The 17,345-nt window shown below is 38.9% G+C and overlaps 1 protein-coding gene across 4 annotated transcripts in view; it reads right to left on the bottom strand.

The window, feature by feature from the left end:
* Window positions 1-17,345, bottom strand: part of LOC150106232 (voltage-dependent calcium channel subunit alpha-2/delta-3-like) — a 2,133,114-nt gene that overhangs the window by 1,420,807 nt on the left and 694,962 nt on the right. For all 4 annotated transcript variants that reach the window (XM_090393048.1, XM_090393049.1, XM_090393047.1 and 1 more), the window contains one exon: window positions 4,652-4,730. In XM_090393048.1, coding sequence (XP_090249174.1) covers window positions 4,652-4,730 — 79 coding nt within the window. The remainder of the gene's footprint in view (window positions 1-4,651; window positions 4,731-17,345) is intronic.

The raw sequence follows: 17,345 nt of genomic DNA on the forward strand, positions 1-17,345 counted from the left end.
GTAGGTCTCTATCATATCTCCCCTCTTCCTTCTCTCCACTAGTCTCTGCAAATTACATCTTTTCAATCTTTCCTCATACTCGACATTCCAGAGGTCAGAAACTACCTTAGTCAGTCGACTAGAGATGTTGGACCCTTTCCAACATCTCCTCATCCTTCTGAAAACCAGGTGACCAAATCTGGGCACAATAGTCCATGTGTGGCCTAATCAAAGCCTTATACAATGGAACAAGAATCTCCCTACTTCTACACGTCAGTGTCCTCCTCATCATTCCCAGAAGTCTTTGTGTTGTCTTCACAATTTTGGCGATGTGACCCCTAAATTTTAGATCTTTATCCACTATCACTCCCAGATCTCTTATTTCCTCTACTTCCAACAATATATTCTTACCAAGCATAAATTCTGCATCCCATCTTTGTTTTCCAAATTTTAAAACCTTACATTTTGCAACATTGAACTCACACCCCCATTTGCTTGCCCAATCACTCAATTTATTCAAGTCTTCTTGCAAGGCCACAACATCTTCACTACTCTTTATGGTTCTTCCCAACTTTGCATCATCTGCAAACAACTGAATATCTCCATCCAAATCTTCGCCAATATCATTAATATACAAGTTAAATAGTAATGGCCCTAAAACAGATCCCTGAGGCACTCCACTAGTGACTTTCCTTTTCCTGGATATTGCACCCCCATACACAACTTGTTGATACCTATCAGATAGCCAGTCTCCAATCCAATGCACTAATCTAATATCCAACCCCATCTGCTCTAGTTTGACTGTCAACTTATCATGAGGCACTCTATCAAAAGCTTTTGCGAAATCCAAGTATATTACTGTGTATCCTTCTCCTCTGTCCAAGGAAGCAGTCACTTTATTGTAATAAGTAAGTAGATTACTAAAACACGACCTCCCTTTAGCAAATCCATGCTGTCCATCAAAGATTATACCATTGTTGTCAACCCAACTCTGGATTCTAGCTCTCACAAGCTTCTCCAACAACTTAACCACAACACCCGACACACAGATAGGCCTATAGTTTGATGCTTGAGTTCGATCACCTCCTTTATGAAGTGGCACAATCTTGCCCTCCTTCCACTCTTTAGGGACTTGACCAAGTGCAAGACTCGTATTAAAAAAATATGTCAAGGCAGGTGTCAACTCTCTGGCACATTCCTTCAGAATACGTGGTGATATATTATCAAGTCCCACAGCCTTATTTACATCTAGTTTACTCAACTCCCCAAACACCTCTTGCTCACTTACAGTCAGTCTCTCCTCCCCATCATCAACTGCTCTTAATCTCTCCATGAAGTCACATTCACAAGATTGAAAGATCTTTATGAACTGCTCATTAAGTATCTCCACCACACATTCTGCAACAGCTGTCTTTATACCATTTCCTCCAATCAATGTCATCCTTCCATAATCATTCTTTCTTTTGCTGGCTACATATCGAAAGAACTCCCTAGGATTCTTTTTAGCTTCATTAGCTAACTGCTGTTCATACCTCTCTTTAGCTACTCTCACCAACCAAGTCACTCTCCTTGCCTGGTCTTTGTAGAACTCATGAAATTGGTTACTTCCACTTCTCTTATGCTGCCTCCACAATGCCCTTTTTCTCTGTATTGCATGCTTAATCTCTTTATTCATCCATCTCACACCTAACTTATTTAACCTTCTCACCCGTGGTATACATTTAGACATTGCATCCACTAAATATTTTTTGAAAATCCCCCAAGCTGCATTGATCTCTTTTCCAGCTAACTCCTCATTCCATGCTACACCTGCAAGCTGTCTCCTGAGCTCTTCATAATCACCCCCCTTGTAGTTCCACATATACCCTTTTTTCACAGGGGTCCTTGCACTGCTGGCAACCACCCAAGTAATCACCTCATGGTCACTTTCACCAATTGGTGGATGATTTGATACCTCATTGATAATTACATCCTCCGATGAGATGACCAAATCCAAGACCCTTAATCCTCTTGTGCCCTCTGTTACATACTGTCTGAGGTAGTTATCCCTCAAAAACTCAAGAAACTCATTTTCTTTACTTCCAGTTGCTATCTCTTCATTCCAGTCTATATTGCCATAATTAAAATCACCCATAATGATCACCCTTTTCTTATTTGCTTGGCTTATTTGACTATACATTTCACTATCACCACCATCCACATTACCAGGTCTATAACAACATCCCACCAAGTATTTGATTCTATTCACCTCTATCTCACACCATACTGCCTCAAAACCACTGGCCCCATTTCCCCCTTGCATCTCTACCTTGTATGGACATAACTCTTTCTCTATCATCAATAGCACTCCCCCTCCCTTTTTACCCCTTCTATCCTCACGAAACACATCATACCTTTCCATCTCTATTCCTGTCAGGATGTCATCCTCATCTAACCATGTCTCACTTATTCCGACAATCTCTGGGTGCACAGACGCAATTAGTGCAACCATTTCATCTGCCTTGTTTCTTATACTTCTAGCATTGGTATACAAACACAACAACTCATTTCTGGATCTACAGCTAGTTCCACTGATACCACTCACTCGATGTGATCTCTCCATGCTGGACTGGGGCCATTTCCCTTTCTGCTTCTTCATTTTAGAACCCTTTGCAATTCCATCTGTTTCCTTTTGATCCCTGATCATCCCATTACTTTCCTGCCTACACATTCTCTCACCTCCTCTTGCAGCATCCACCTTTCTCACGCTGTGTATCCCTGTCCACCCTGAGCCTCCCCGTTTCCCTGCTCCTCTTGCACACCCATTCTCTCATTATCTATACTCATACCACTCACTTCCACATTCATTTCCACTCCTTCAATCTCTCCTGTCTTACTCTCCTGCTCTTCCACATCACTCCCCTCTTGATCTGATTCATTCTCTCTATTCACTTCTCTACCTTCCAGCAGCAGTCTCTCCAAGCGACTCACACCATAACCACTCAAATGCAGTCCATCGCTCCCATACAGCTCACTTCGTCCCTCAAACTCATTCCACACATTAACAAACTGTACTCCCATCTCCTCACACATTTCAGCCAGATTATCATTCATAATCCTTGCTCTCCGCTCTTGGATAAGGATTAAACTAAATTTATTATAGTCTAACCAAGTGGAAAAAACTTCCAACGTCTTAGAGCCACCTTTATGCAAAGGAACTACTTTTACTTCCTTCCACTCCCTAGGGACCATACCAGAGTTCAAACTTTAGTTAAATAACCAAGTAAGAGGCATTAAAAATTCCTTTGCTGACAATTTCGTCTTCAAAAGTTAAGCAGTCTCCTGTAGCTCTCACTGGTGTCTACCAAGTTCCTTGTGACTGTCATCATTCTTTCTGTGGACAAACTGGACAGATATCTGTTTCTTATCTGACTTCTTTAGGTTCCAAGTCTCACATCCATAAATCGCTGTTGGAAAAACAACTGCATCCAAAATCCTCAACTTTGTACCCATAGAGATAGATCCATCTTTCCAGATTTTAGATAGGTCTCTGACTGTTGTTTTAGCCATTCCTAACCTTCTTCTGACGTCTTCTGAACAGCAATTCTTCGCATTATTTATGGATCCCATGTACTCAAACTTGCTGACTTCCTCGATTCTTTCTCCATTAAGGCAGTGGCGTATTTAGGTGTAGGCTGTATAGGCCCAGGACTAGAGCGGTAAATTTTGAGGGCGACAGAAATTTCCAGGCTCTCATTTTTGTAATTATATTTATATTACGAATTTATGATATAAATAGTTTATGCATGTAAATCAACATATTCATTAAATATGGGGGGGGGGAGACTTTCTGTGGGTCTAGGGGCAGGAAATACCTAAATACGCCAGTGCATTAAGGTACACTTGTTTTTCAAGAGCTTCTCTGTTTGTATTTCCTTTAAGAACCAGAATCTTTGTCTTGCTAGAATTGAGTTGAAGTCCTCTATTATTACTGATCTTGTTAACTTTGTCAAGAATTAGTCCTAGTTCTTCCATGTCATTACAAAGGAGTACTGTATCATTTCTTCACAACCTTTGTAATATTTTCCCTGAATTTCAAATTTCTATCAATCTGTTTCTCCCTATGTGCCTATTGGTGATAGGCACATAGGGAGGATGGATAGATGTGGTAATGAAAGACCTAAGACCTGGGGAAGACTTTACACCAGGTGCAGCCTATGACACAGACAGATGGAAAAACTTGGTGATGGCATAATTAGACCTAAATGGTTCATTAAGAGAGCCTCCGTAGCTCAGTTCCTCATTGGTATAGATGAAACCCTTTGATAGAAAAGCCCTGGGTTCAATTCCCATCCAGACATGAGGAACCTTGGAACCTTTATCTGGTCTCTTTCGACTAAAGGTGAGTTAGCCATTCTCATATGGAGACAGGGTTTCTTTTCATATGGTTCTACAGTCATGAATACTTGCCCATAGGGGATGCAGCAGAGGAGTGATGAACCAGCTACATTAATTCATCACAAGCCTCTCATTAGGGGACTCAACCCATCCTAAGGAATGAACGAGAAGGATAGGATAGGCTCATTAAGATGTTGATAAAGAGGAGGATGCAGATGAATTATTACATTCTAATCATATCATTATGTTATTTCACATTTGCATGTAGATAGTAACATTAAGCAGAATTTATCACCTTTATTTGCACATGCCATCCAATGTACTTCTAGAGTTTCAGTTACCTCTGTCCCAATCAGGTAGGTAAACACACGTACCTATAAATATTAAAAACAATAATAAGGAAGTTATAAGAATATTAAGTTTAGTAATATCTTAATACTACTACTAATAATAATATTCTTATGCATTATTAACAGGGCTTAATGGGGTTAGAAAAATCACCTTTTTTCTCTCAGTATGCCTGTCATGTCTCACATTACATTCATTGAATACTGCTTCACTGACATTGCCTCAAAAAGCACACTTCATACATTCACATTCTTCAAACAATAAAAAGAAGTGTCTGTTCTTCAGTTTTTATTATTATAATAATTATTATAGTAATATATTCACACATCCTGTTGTTCATGTCCAGATATAATAAGTTACCTCCAGAGATTTTTTGTATACTCTCTTCTCTAGTCTGCATTAACCATTGGATAACTTTCAGATCTCTCTTCACATCTAATTTTCTATCATAGCCTCATTGCTTCACCTATACAGATATCCTTGCATATGCTTAATAAGTACAAAGTGTATATATAACACATATATAAGTGGATGAGTTTCAAGATTTGGGAGTGATGGTTGCCAGTAGACTAAAGTTTAGAGGGTATATTGCAAGTGTTTCAAAGACTGTGCATCGTAGTGTTGCTATGATAAGAAGTACTCTAAAATAGGGATAAGGAAGTGGTTCTGCCATTATAAAACATTGGTCAAACCACACTTGGACTATTGTACTCAGATTTAGTCCTGGTTTTCAATATGGTGTGATGTGGAAGAGGTCTAGAGACAATGGAGAAGGTCTAGAGACAAGTGACTAAGACAATATCAGGACTTTGGAATGCTAGTTATTGAGAGAGGTTGAAGAAATGTGGATTGCATAGTTTGGCAGATAAGAGGAATAGAGGTGATATGATACAGACTTTTAAGTTAGTGAGAGGATTTTATTGGATTAATCCAGAGGGGGATTATAAAAAGAGTAGAAGGTGAGAGGGGAAGAACCAGTGGCCATCCCTGAAAGTTACGTAAGAGCATGGTGAAGAGGAGTTTGGGGTGGTAGATTTTGTAGGAGTAGGTGCGAGGAGTAGATTTTTTACATGGAGAATTGCCAGTGAATGGAATGGAATACATTACCTGAGTATGTTGTTAATGCAAGGAGTGTTAAGGATTTTAAGATTCAGTACAATAAATATGTTATCATTTGAATGAACCTCTCACGATGAGTCTGCTGACTCCATGGAGGGTGTGATAATAATAATAATAATAATTCCAAACAGGATGAGTATACAACTATCCTGTTCTCATCATCATTTCCACAGTAACACACATTCATGTAATTAACAGAATTTCATAACTTGTCACTCTTATGCAAAGATTGTCGCCATATTTCCCATCACGATCTAGTTTCCCTGACTGACTATCTGTATTAGGTCTCATACCAATAAATACAGATAGTCAGTCAGGGATCCTGATACCAAACATTCAAATGTAAACCATCCTTCTTATATAAATCCTGTGTTCCTTCAACTCACTACACATCCAAAAACTTGCAACCATTTTTACTACGCAGCCTATGTATTGAATTGTTTTCTATCATAGCCTCATTGCTCAATTCATGGCTATCAACTTTAAGTAATATACTGGTGATGGCCAAATTGAAATTTTATAGGTATCTGATGATTAGCACTGCTGAGAGATCAGCCAGTTTTTGTAATTTAGTCAATAATAATAATATAATTCACTGTAGCTTATTGTTTTATATATGGGTGGGTGATAGATTGAGTTATTTCATTTTAAGTAAACCATGTTTACTTAAAATTTGTTTTAAATTCAATATTGTCGGTATAATGCCAATGAGTGCTACAACAATGCAACCTATTCAACAACAATTCAATTTACCTAACAATGATGTCATTGTTAGGTGAATTGAATTGGTGTGATTTTGTTCAGTGAAGTGTATGTTGAGATATTCATGATCAATTTATAAGGGTGCTTCATCCTGATCAGAGTGGAATCATGAGGAACTTAAATGTAGAGGACATAGGAGAGGATGGCTGAATTGTGAGTGAGCAGGACGTATTTGAGGAAATAAATAACCTTAATGTCAATAAGACGATAGGATTTGATGACATATCACCACATGTTTTATGTGAATATTCCAGGGAATTGGCAGTGCCATTGGCTCTTTTTAATAAGTCTTACAACACAACAGGTTCCAATAGAAGATAAAGGAAAGAAGATAAAATTGTTCCACTGCATAAAGTTGATGATAAGGCTATGGCTTCAAATTATAAGCCAATCTGTATATCTGGAATTGTGGTGAAGGTACTGGAGAAGTAGGATACAGAAATTGGGTGATAACAGCAGTATTATCTGTGATTATCAGCATGGGTTTGTTAAAGGACGATCATGTTTTACTAACTACTTATGTACTATAACAAGGTGAAAAATACCTTGGACAGAGGTGATGAATATGCAGTGGTGTACTTGGATTTTGCAAAAGCTTTTGATAGATTTCCACAGGACAAGCTGGTAAATAACTTGAAACAGATGGGATAGGATAAGAGATTTCTGAGTTGGATCAGTGACTGGCTATCATATAAGGATCAGAAAGTTCTATGTTGTGGTGCAGTATCCCAAAGAGGATATTCACTACTGGAGTACCAAAGGGGTCAGTTTTGGGACCATTGTTGTTCATTTTGTATGTTAATAATATTGAGATGGATTTATTATTATTATTATTATTATTACCCCAAGACCTCATGGAGTCAAAGACTCATCTGGGAGGTCCTTTTATCACACACACATCTCATCATACCGTGTCTTAAACACACTCAAACTCCTTGCAGACACCACACTCTCAGGCAAGGCATTCCAATCATTCACAACTCTGCACAAAAAAAACCTACCTCTCACTCACCTACTCACACCCTCTTTATATAGTTTCCGGAGATGACCTCTGGTTCTCCCCTGATCTCCCACTATTCTCTGTAGAACTTCTCCAGTCATTTAATTAGCGATGTGCAGCTGTTTGCATATGATGAAAAATTGGGGAGAGCAATGCAGAGTCAAGCAGATGTTATGGCCTCACAAGTGACTTGAATAGATTGCATGAATAAGCAGGTAAGTCAAACTATCAGTTCAACTTTTCAACATTGAGGTGTAAGGTTTGAGATTTGGAAAGCAATGATGGGATGAAAAGTATACACTTAGTGGGGAAACTTTAAAGGAAGTAGAGGAGATAAGAGATCTGGAAGTGGTGGACAAGGACCTGAAATTCAGGGACCACATTGCACAAGATGTGTGAGGATGTCACATTGGATAATGACAATGATGTGGAGCACCCTGACATGCAGAAATAAAGAGGTTATGATGCTATTGTAACAAAGCCTTGATCAGTCCTCATACAAATTATTGTGCACAGATTTGGTCACCTGATTTTCATAGCGATGAAGATATGCCAAAAATGGTCCAGAAAGATTCACAAAAGTGGTCAGTAGTCTTTGGAATGTGGCATACGAAAACAGATTGAGAGAACATAAATTGCAAAGCCTCGTTGAGGCCTTGCAATATTGAGACATATAAGCTAGTCAGGGGTTATCAAATTGACATGGAGGAGATTTTCATAGAATGGTAGATCAAGAGATCATTGCTGGAACACTGAGGTATTCAGTGAGGCATGAAGAGCAGGTTCTTTGCATGGAGAGTGGTTGGTGAGTGGAATGCATTGCCAGAGTGTGTTGTGAATATAGACACAATGAATCAGTTTAAGGCACAGTTAGATGAGCAATAGTGTATACCTCTGACAATGAGTCTCTGTCTCCATGAGGATCAGATGTTCATAATAATAATTAGCAGAACTGAGAAGAGAATGAAGCAGGATGTCTGAGATAAGTATCGAGACCATGTGAATAAATGAGAGAAACAAGGTAAGGAGAAAATTTTGTATAGAGATTCTATGATTAGAGGAATTCTTAATGAAACTGTAACAAAATCCTTTTTCATGGCATAAACAATAATAATATTGGTGATGCTAATACAGATTCAGAAGATAAGTTGAAAGAATGAAAAAATTGTCTTGGATGGCACTTAGAATAAAGAAATATTCTTTATTTTCTTCCAATCTATGGAGATATAGATTGGAAGAAAGAAAGATCACATGGCAGGAAGGAAATGGAATTTCTACAACTAGTGAGAGATAATTACTTGTGGCAGCATGTAATGGGGACTTGGGGTACAAGAATATTGGATCTGTTAATAGGATCAGAAGAGCTATCCATAACCAAGGTGGGCACATTGCCTCCAATTGGGGAAATGACCATGCGGTCTTGACTTGGGAGATTGCAAAACATGAGGAATATTCTCTCAAGAAGGGATATACAGGTAGTCCTTGACTTACGACGGGCTCCATTCCAATGTCTCCGTCGATTCTGACGTAAGTCGAGAACTTTGTTTAATTCTTGATTTGTTTGATTTCTGTTATAATATTTTCATAAATTAGGTTTCTATTTAACTTAAAATAGTTAAAATTGTATAAACTTCGTGAACATTTATAAATGATTTATTAGCACATATACATATAAATACATAAATACAAAATTAAGAAAGAAAAATTTAAGAAATAAATACATAAACACATGTCAAAAATCACCATTTTTGATATGTGTTTATTTCAGATTTTTCTTGAAAATTTTGGCAGTTTCAAAATCGGAACTAGCAGCTTCTCCCGTTATTCATATGTTATGTAAGTTAAATTGGCTTTTGAATCGATAAAATCAACCTTTACTAACGTTAAATGTATGCTCGCCGTATTGAGCTTCTTGTTGGTTCCTTAAATTGTCAAATAGGCTGCATGCTTTTGTTTGAATCGTAAACAAACTGAGAGGAATATTCTTGTTGATTTGATTATCTATCCATATCATTAAAAGCTTCTCCATTTCATGAATTGGCACTTCTCTTTTTTTTCGTTAAAATTCTACATCTCATATTAACTGCCCCTTCAGCTGCCTCCATTATTCTTGATTTATCTTTTGTAATTGTTGAAACAGTTGAATGTGATAGTTTTTCTTCTCATACTATTTCACTGACTTTCTTTCCTTTGTCATATGCTTTAATGACCTTCATTTTAACATCTAAACTTAAAGCTTTCCTCGCCTTCTTTTATTATGTTGAATTTTTATCGGTTGTATTACTTCTCTTAATGGACATGAGAGGGTTACGAGATACAAAAATTGCAACGAGAGAAACGAACACTTCGACTGCTGATTAGCAACTAATGTGCCAAAGGCTGTGATAAGTTAGAAGTGGGTGAATCATAGCAGCAGCTATGATTCACCCACTGTGTATTGGTGATAGGCTTTGCTTGACTACTAATGGCGATGCTGTAATGCATATACAAAAATCTTCTTTTTCTTCTTCTTCCCTTCAGGTATTAGGCCTAGTGGCCTGTTATGGAGCTCTCTTTAGCCTCTTTCTAAGCCGTACCCATCCGGAGGATAACGTGGCTAGCCCTATGCCTCCCAATGTGTCCTATGTCTTAGCTGAGTGTGTTCACAGGGCTGGTTTGCCTACTTGTAGGAGGAAAAACCCCAGATAAACTGGAGAGAAAAACCGAGTGGTACACGCCCAAGACCCGCTAACTTGGCTATGTCTGAGAAGGATCCTTAAGTTCCTCACGTCGGCAACGGGAATCGAACCTAGGACACTGCTTTCCCAGTCATATAATTGCGAAGCGCACAGCCACTCAGCTAACCATGCGGACGTATACAAAAGTAATGTGATATATGTATGTATATGCTGGTGGCAAAGTTAAATTAGAGAATTTTTAATAATAATTTCTGGCCATCATAAGTGCGAATCATCTTAAGTCGAGGACTACCTGTATGTGAAACTGCAAGGCAGGTGATTATAACAAGCTCATAAGAAAGCTTGAAGCTGTGCTATGACATAAAATCTGCAACGTAAAAATGTTAGTAGTGCATGGAAGATTGTTAAGGGGCATCTGGCAGAAGCAATATCAAATTGTATACCCAAGGCCAGGAAGGTCAATCAGGTAGGATTTTGATGGAGAGTAGTATCATTAAGCATGTAGCACTTTTGTTTTCTTCCATTTGATCCTGTGTGAAGCGGGTAGCCAAGGCATGGGTTGCTAGCCCCAACTTGCCATAACGATTGTGCCCGATGTATTTTTTATATTCACCAAGGTGGATGTCAACAGTTCTTCCTGTTTTCCATATTAAGCTAGGTCACAAGAACAGGGCACCTCATAATCTCTTGGATGTGACAACAAAGAGAGTTTGTAATTAGGTGAACAGACAAGAGTTGCCAATTGGACATGTGGTTTAAATATGCATAGCTGATATTTATTAAGCACTCTGGATATCTTTTCAGATGTACCTTGGACATATGGGAGCACAAGATTATATTAGGCAATAGAGGGATTTCTGGGGAGCATTCAGTATTTTTTCTATCTTATTGGGGTTATAGCAATTAGCTAAGAAAGTTTGATGCAGGTGAGCGAGTTCAGCAGTGAAAACATTGTCATTGGAACAGATAGCTCTAGCACTGCGAATTAGTGTTTTTTAAGATATTATACTGTAGAGATGGATTCACTTAAAAAAAGAGTGTGAGAACCGTTTTAGGGAAAGGGCATTAGAGAGGATTTTGGATGGACTAGAAAGTGCACAAGATTGGTGGAGACATAATTCAAAAGCAATTCTAAGCTGTGCAATTGAGGTGCTTGGTGAAACATCTGGAAAGATTAGAGAGCAGAAGGAGGGTTGGTGGTGGAATAATAATATACAAGAAGCAGTGACGGCTAAGAGGAAGGCAAAGCAGAAGTGGGATGAGTCAAGAGTGGAAGAGGATACAGAGGAGTATAGAGAGAAAAAGTGAGAAGCCAAGAGAGTTGTTGCACAGGCAAAGGCCATGGCATATCAAAATCTTTATGATCAATTAGAAAGAAAGGAAGGACAGAGAAAGATTTATCGATTGGCAAAATGTAGAAATAATGCATCAAAGGACATCTTACATGTGAGGCAAATCAAAGACTCTGAAGGAAGGGTATTAAGGAGGGATATGGATATAAGTAACAGATGGAGAATATACTTTAAAGGGCTTTTGAATGAAGAAAATGCAAGGACTCACAGAGAAGATGGGGAGCCTTATGTGAAGTGAAGGAGGCCATAAAGAGGATGAAGAATGGAAAATCGGTGAGCCCTTACAGGATCCCAGTGGAGGCATGGAAGGCACTGGGGGGAGGGGGAGGAAACTGACCTGCTGTGGGACCTGTTAATAAATGTTTTTTAACAGGTAAATATACCTGAGGAATGGAGGGAAAGTACTCTTGTCCCTATCTACAAGAGGGGGATGCACAACACTAAGAATTCCAGAGGAATAAAGTTGATGCCCCACACAATGAAAATCCTAGAAAGGGTTCTTGATGGAAGACTGAGGAAGGAGGTGGAGATTGCAAAGAAGCAATTTGGCTTCATGCCTGGTCGATCGACAACAGATGCTGTTTTGGGGTTAGGGCAGATGATGGAAAAGTTTCAAGAGAAGCAACGGGAGCTACATCTGGTATTTATTGATCTGGAGAAAGCGTATGATAGAGTGCCAAGGCAAGAAGTCTGGAGGTGTCTGAGGGAGAAAAAGGTACTGAAGAAATGTGTCAGGCTGGTGCAGATGTACAGAAATGTAAAGACAAGAGTTCGGACCTGCCTGGGAGAGACAGAAAGTTTTCCAGTGACAGTTGGCTTGTGTCAAGGTCAGCATTAAGTCCATTCCTGTTTAATATTGTGATGGAGGTGGTGACAGAGGAGGTGAAAGAAGACGTGCCTTGGACTATGGTTGTATGCAGATGACATCATGTTGTGTGCAGAATCAAGAAAAGAAGTGGCAGCTAAACTGGAAAGTTGGAGGAAAGTACTGGAAGAGAGAGGTATGAGACTGAGCAGAAGTAAGACAGAGTATATGTGTTGCAAAGTGGATGGCAGCCAGGAGACAGATCTGGAGCTGGAAGGAAATGTCATCAGGAAGGTCAGTGACTTTAGACACTTAGGTTCAACAATGAAAGAGGATGGTGAGGCTGAGAAGGAAGTGAGATACAGGATGGAGGAACTGGAGACAGATGACTGGAGTGCTTTGCGATAAGAAGGTGCCGATCAATTTAAAAGGCAAAATCTACAGGACAGTAGTGAGACCAGCTATGATGTATGGTATGGAAACTGTGGTCCTGAGGAAAATAACATCAGCAGAATGGAGGTAGCAGAGATGAGAATGCTTAGGTGGATGTGCAGTGTGACCAGAAAGGATCGTCTGAGAAATGACTATGTAAGGGGAACAGTGAAAGTTACGAACTTAGGAGCAAAGATACAGTAAGCAAGGTTGAGATGGTGTGGTCATGTGATGAGGAGGGAGGAAGAGTATGTGCGAATAAAGGTCATTCAGATGGATGTGCATGGGAGGAGGAAGCACGGGCGGCTGAAGAAGAGATGGGGGAAATGGTGGAGGAGGACGTGATAATGAAGAACTTGGATGTGGTTACAGCCCAAGACAGGAGGTTGTGGAGGAGACTCACTACAATCAGCGACCCTACTTAAGTGGGACAAGCTGCAGAAGAAGAAGAAGAAGAAGACTGTTGAGATGGATGATGGTGTGACTATTTGTGTAAATATCTCCCTGTATGTGTGTGTTTTTTTCTATCTAACAGTAAAAGGAACAATCTGGATGCCATGTAATTAGTGTATCCAGGAAGGGCAGACGGTCATTAACTTTTTATTCCATTGTGAAGTGGATTTTAGGATGTTGGCTATTTAAATGCAATAAAATTGCATCTGTGTGTCTGTACCATGTGGCTAAATAGCAAACACATCATCAACATAGTGTAGCCAAACCATTGGTTTGAGAATAGCTGTATTCATAGCTAGCTTTTCCAAGTGTTCTATGTAGAAGTTGGCCAAAGGGGGAGAAAGGATTGGAGCCCATTGCTGTCCCATCTAGTTGTTTGTACATCATCCCTTTCCATGCAAAATAACCTGCATGCACTGTATATTTAAATAGTTCAAATATCTAGCGGGGGGGGGGGGGGATTTGTGACTTTAGCAAATCAACGGTTTCAATTAATGGTACATTTCTAAATAGTGAAGTAATATCAAAACTAATCATTACGTCTGAACTTTTTAACATATGGTTTTCTAAAATACTTTTTAGGTGAACAGAAGTTTTATCAAAGGAGGGAGAATTATTTGTGAGGATGGCTAGTAATTTAACTAAATATTTAGCAAGTTTGTATTATTATTATTCCTGATACCTCCAAGGAGTCCGAAGACTCATCGCAGGAGGACATCTACAACTGTCTCTACACCTAACCTCTACTATGAATCATCTCCATCAACGCCATCTACCGCCCGCCTCCAACACCACCCCAACTAGTAATTTTTGTCTGTAAATTGCGTGTGTTCTGAAGGACCGATTTGTATGTATGCGGGATGAAAAACCAGAGTTTCCGGGAGAAAAAACCCTGCTACCTCCGTATGAGATCGGCTAACTCAATATGTGTGACTGTTTATACTATCTGCAATAGGTCTTAGGAGTGTACCTTGTTTATGAATTTAATGTGTTCCATATATTCTATGTGTTTTAACATGAAAAAGCTTCAGTTTGTTAACTGTTCCATTTGACCAGGAAGTGACTTTTTTCAGTAATTTGCAAACTTTATTCTTTTGAGAGTTTTTTAATTTTATTTATTTTGGAATAAATATATTACAAGTTATGTAACACTGATGGAATGGTGCTCCAGGAACTAGGTGAAAGTAGGGATCTGCAGGGTAGCAGTAAGCAGAGAGTTGAAGTTTAAAGAGCATATTGCTAAGGTTGCCAATGTATCGCTTAGGATTTCTTGGCTATTGAAAAATGTACTAACAAGCAGAGATAAGGGATTTATAATTCTTCTTTAAATAGTCTTGATATGACCTCATCTTGATTACTGTGTTCAGGTCTGGTTACCTGGAATGAGATAGTATTGGAGGGAATCTCGAGGTGAATCAGCAGGATGGTGAGTGGTCTATGGAATGATTAGTCTGAGGATAGATTGAGGGTTTGTGGGTTGCAGAAGTTGGTAGAGGCGAAAAAGAGGAGATATGATGGAAACACTAAAGTTACTTAAATTGTTTTATAGGATTGATGCAAAGGAAATGTTTTGGCACTTTTCAGTAGCAATGAGGGGGGGGGGGAACAAGAGGTCATTGCTGGAAGTTGAGTAAGAGAGTAGTTAATAGAGATGTGAGGACTAAATTTTTCACTTGGAGAGTCGTGATTGAATGGGTTGCCAGAGACAGTTGTGAGTGCATTGTCTGTTAATAGATTCAAGGAAAGGTTTCAGAGATATTGTATAGATAGTTTGGTCTCCCATGACGATTCTTCACACTCCATGGAGGGTTCCCATACAACAACAATAATAATAATAATAATATTAAATGCTGACTCTTGAGATTGTTCAGTGATGCTCGCAAGACATTTTTTTTTTTATCACAAAACACAAAACTTCATGATACATATATAATACTTTTATTAAGATATATCACTACGTACAATAACATACATGAAATATATAAATATACAGTACTACCCCAGTGAATGCTCAGGATGTGTTCCTAGAAGACAAAGAACTAAACAAAACAGCATTATACGGGATCATTTTAATACATACTAAATAGGGATAGGGAAACATGCGACCAAGAACAAACAACTTTTACTTTAATTTTAATTTATTTTTACATTAATTTCAAAATATACATAATTCGTATGCATACGTACACAAAAACACAAAGTTTATTTTTGTGATGTCGAGGTTCTGGATCTTCTGAAATTCTTGATATTTTAGTAATGAAGTTGTCTAGTGTCATTTGTCATTTTCTTTTTCTCTTATTAAGCAATTGTCGGAGGTTGCTTCTTTTTTTAAATCTATCGAACCAATCTCTGCTAGCTGCAAAGTTTTTGCTTATATCCTCTCTATGTTTTTGAATATGATTAAAAATATTTCTGGCCTTTTCCATGATTATTGCCGGACTTAACGGCATGTTGCATTCGGTTTCATCATCAATCCAAATGAAAAGACGTTTCTCCATTTCCTCTAAAACATTGCTTCTGATAATGGATTACCTTTTGCGGGAGACGTTGTGGTTGCTGAACACCTAATTTTGTCCTTGTTTATTAAAATCATTCATATAGCTGAAGTAGACAAATTTAAAGTGGCTCCAATGTCAATTTGACATTCACCTTTTTTTAATTATTATTTATTATTATTATTATCAACACACGACCTCCATGGTGTCAGAGACTCATCGTGAGAGGTACTCACTATTGCATACAATGCTCATCCAACCGCGTCTTTTAAACTGATTCAATGTGTCCACATCCACAACACACTCAGGCAATGCATTCCACTCACCAACCACCCTCCATGCAAAGAACCTGCTTCTCACTCCTTTGCCAACATCCTCCTTATGCAGTTTCCAACAATGGCCTCTTGTTCTACTCCCCTCTCCAATTCTATGAAAAATCTCTTCCATGTCTACCTGATAACTCCTGACCAGTTTATATGTCTCAATCATATCCCCTCCCCTCTTCCTCATATTCACAAGACTCTGCAACTTACATTCTCTCAATCTGTCCTCGTACTCCACATTCCAAAGACCACAGACTACCTTTGTGAATCTTCTCTGTATCCTTTCCAACATATCCTCATCATCATGAAAACCCGGTGACCAAATCTGTGCACAATAATCCATATGAGGCCTGATCAAGGCCTTATACAATGGAATCAAAACTTCTCTATTTCTGCATGTCAGGATTCTCCACATCGTTGCCATTATTCGATGTGATGTCTTCACAACTTGTGCAATGTGGCCCCTGAATTTCAGGTCCTTGTCCACCATCACTCCTAGATCTCTCATCTCCTCTACTTCTGTTAAAGTTTCCCCACCAAGTGTATACTTGGCTTCCCATCGTTGCTTACCAAATCTCAAAACCTTACACTTCGGAACATTGAACTGACAGTTCTACGTACCTGCCCATTCATGCAATGTATTCAAGTCCACTTGTAAGGCATTAACATCAGCCTGACTGGGCATTGCTATCCCCAATTTTGCATCTTCTGCAAACAGGTGGATATCACTAGTTAATCCCAACCCAATATCATTAGCATATAAATTGAACAATGCCCCCAAAACTGACCCCTGTGGCACACCATTGGTGACTTTTCTCTTTCGAGATACTGCATCTCCATATACAACTTTCTGATACCTATCTGACAGCCAGTCACTGATCCAACACAGAAGTCTGTTATCCAATCCCATCTGTTTCAATTTATTTAAGAGCTTGTCATGTGGCAGTCTATCAAAAGCCTTTGCAAAATCCAAGTACACCACTGTATGTGCATCTCCTCTGTCCAAGGTATTTGTCACCTTGTTATAGTACATAAGTAAGTTAGTGAAACATGATCTACTCTTAACAAACCCATGCTGATAACCACAGAGAATATTGCTGTTATCAACGCATTTCTATATCCTATTTCTCACCAATCTCTCCAGCACCTTCACCACAACCCCAGATATGAAGACCGGTCTATAATATGAAGTTACAGCCTTATCACTGCCTTTATGCAGTGG

This window comes from Typopeltis vanoorti, chromosome 5 (assembly GCF_054136105.1).
Source record: "Typopeltis vanoorti isolate ZY-2024b chromosome 5, IOZ_Tvanoo_1.0, whole genome shotgun sequence".
In the NCBI taxonomy this organism is placed as follows: domain Eukaryota; kingdom Metazoa; phylum Arthropoda; class Arachnida; order Uropygi; family Thelyphonidae; genus Typopeltis; species Typopeltis vanoorti.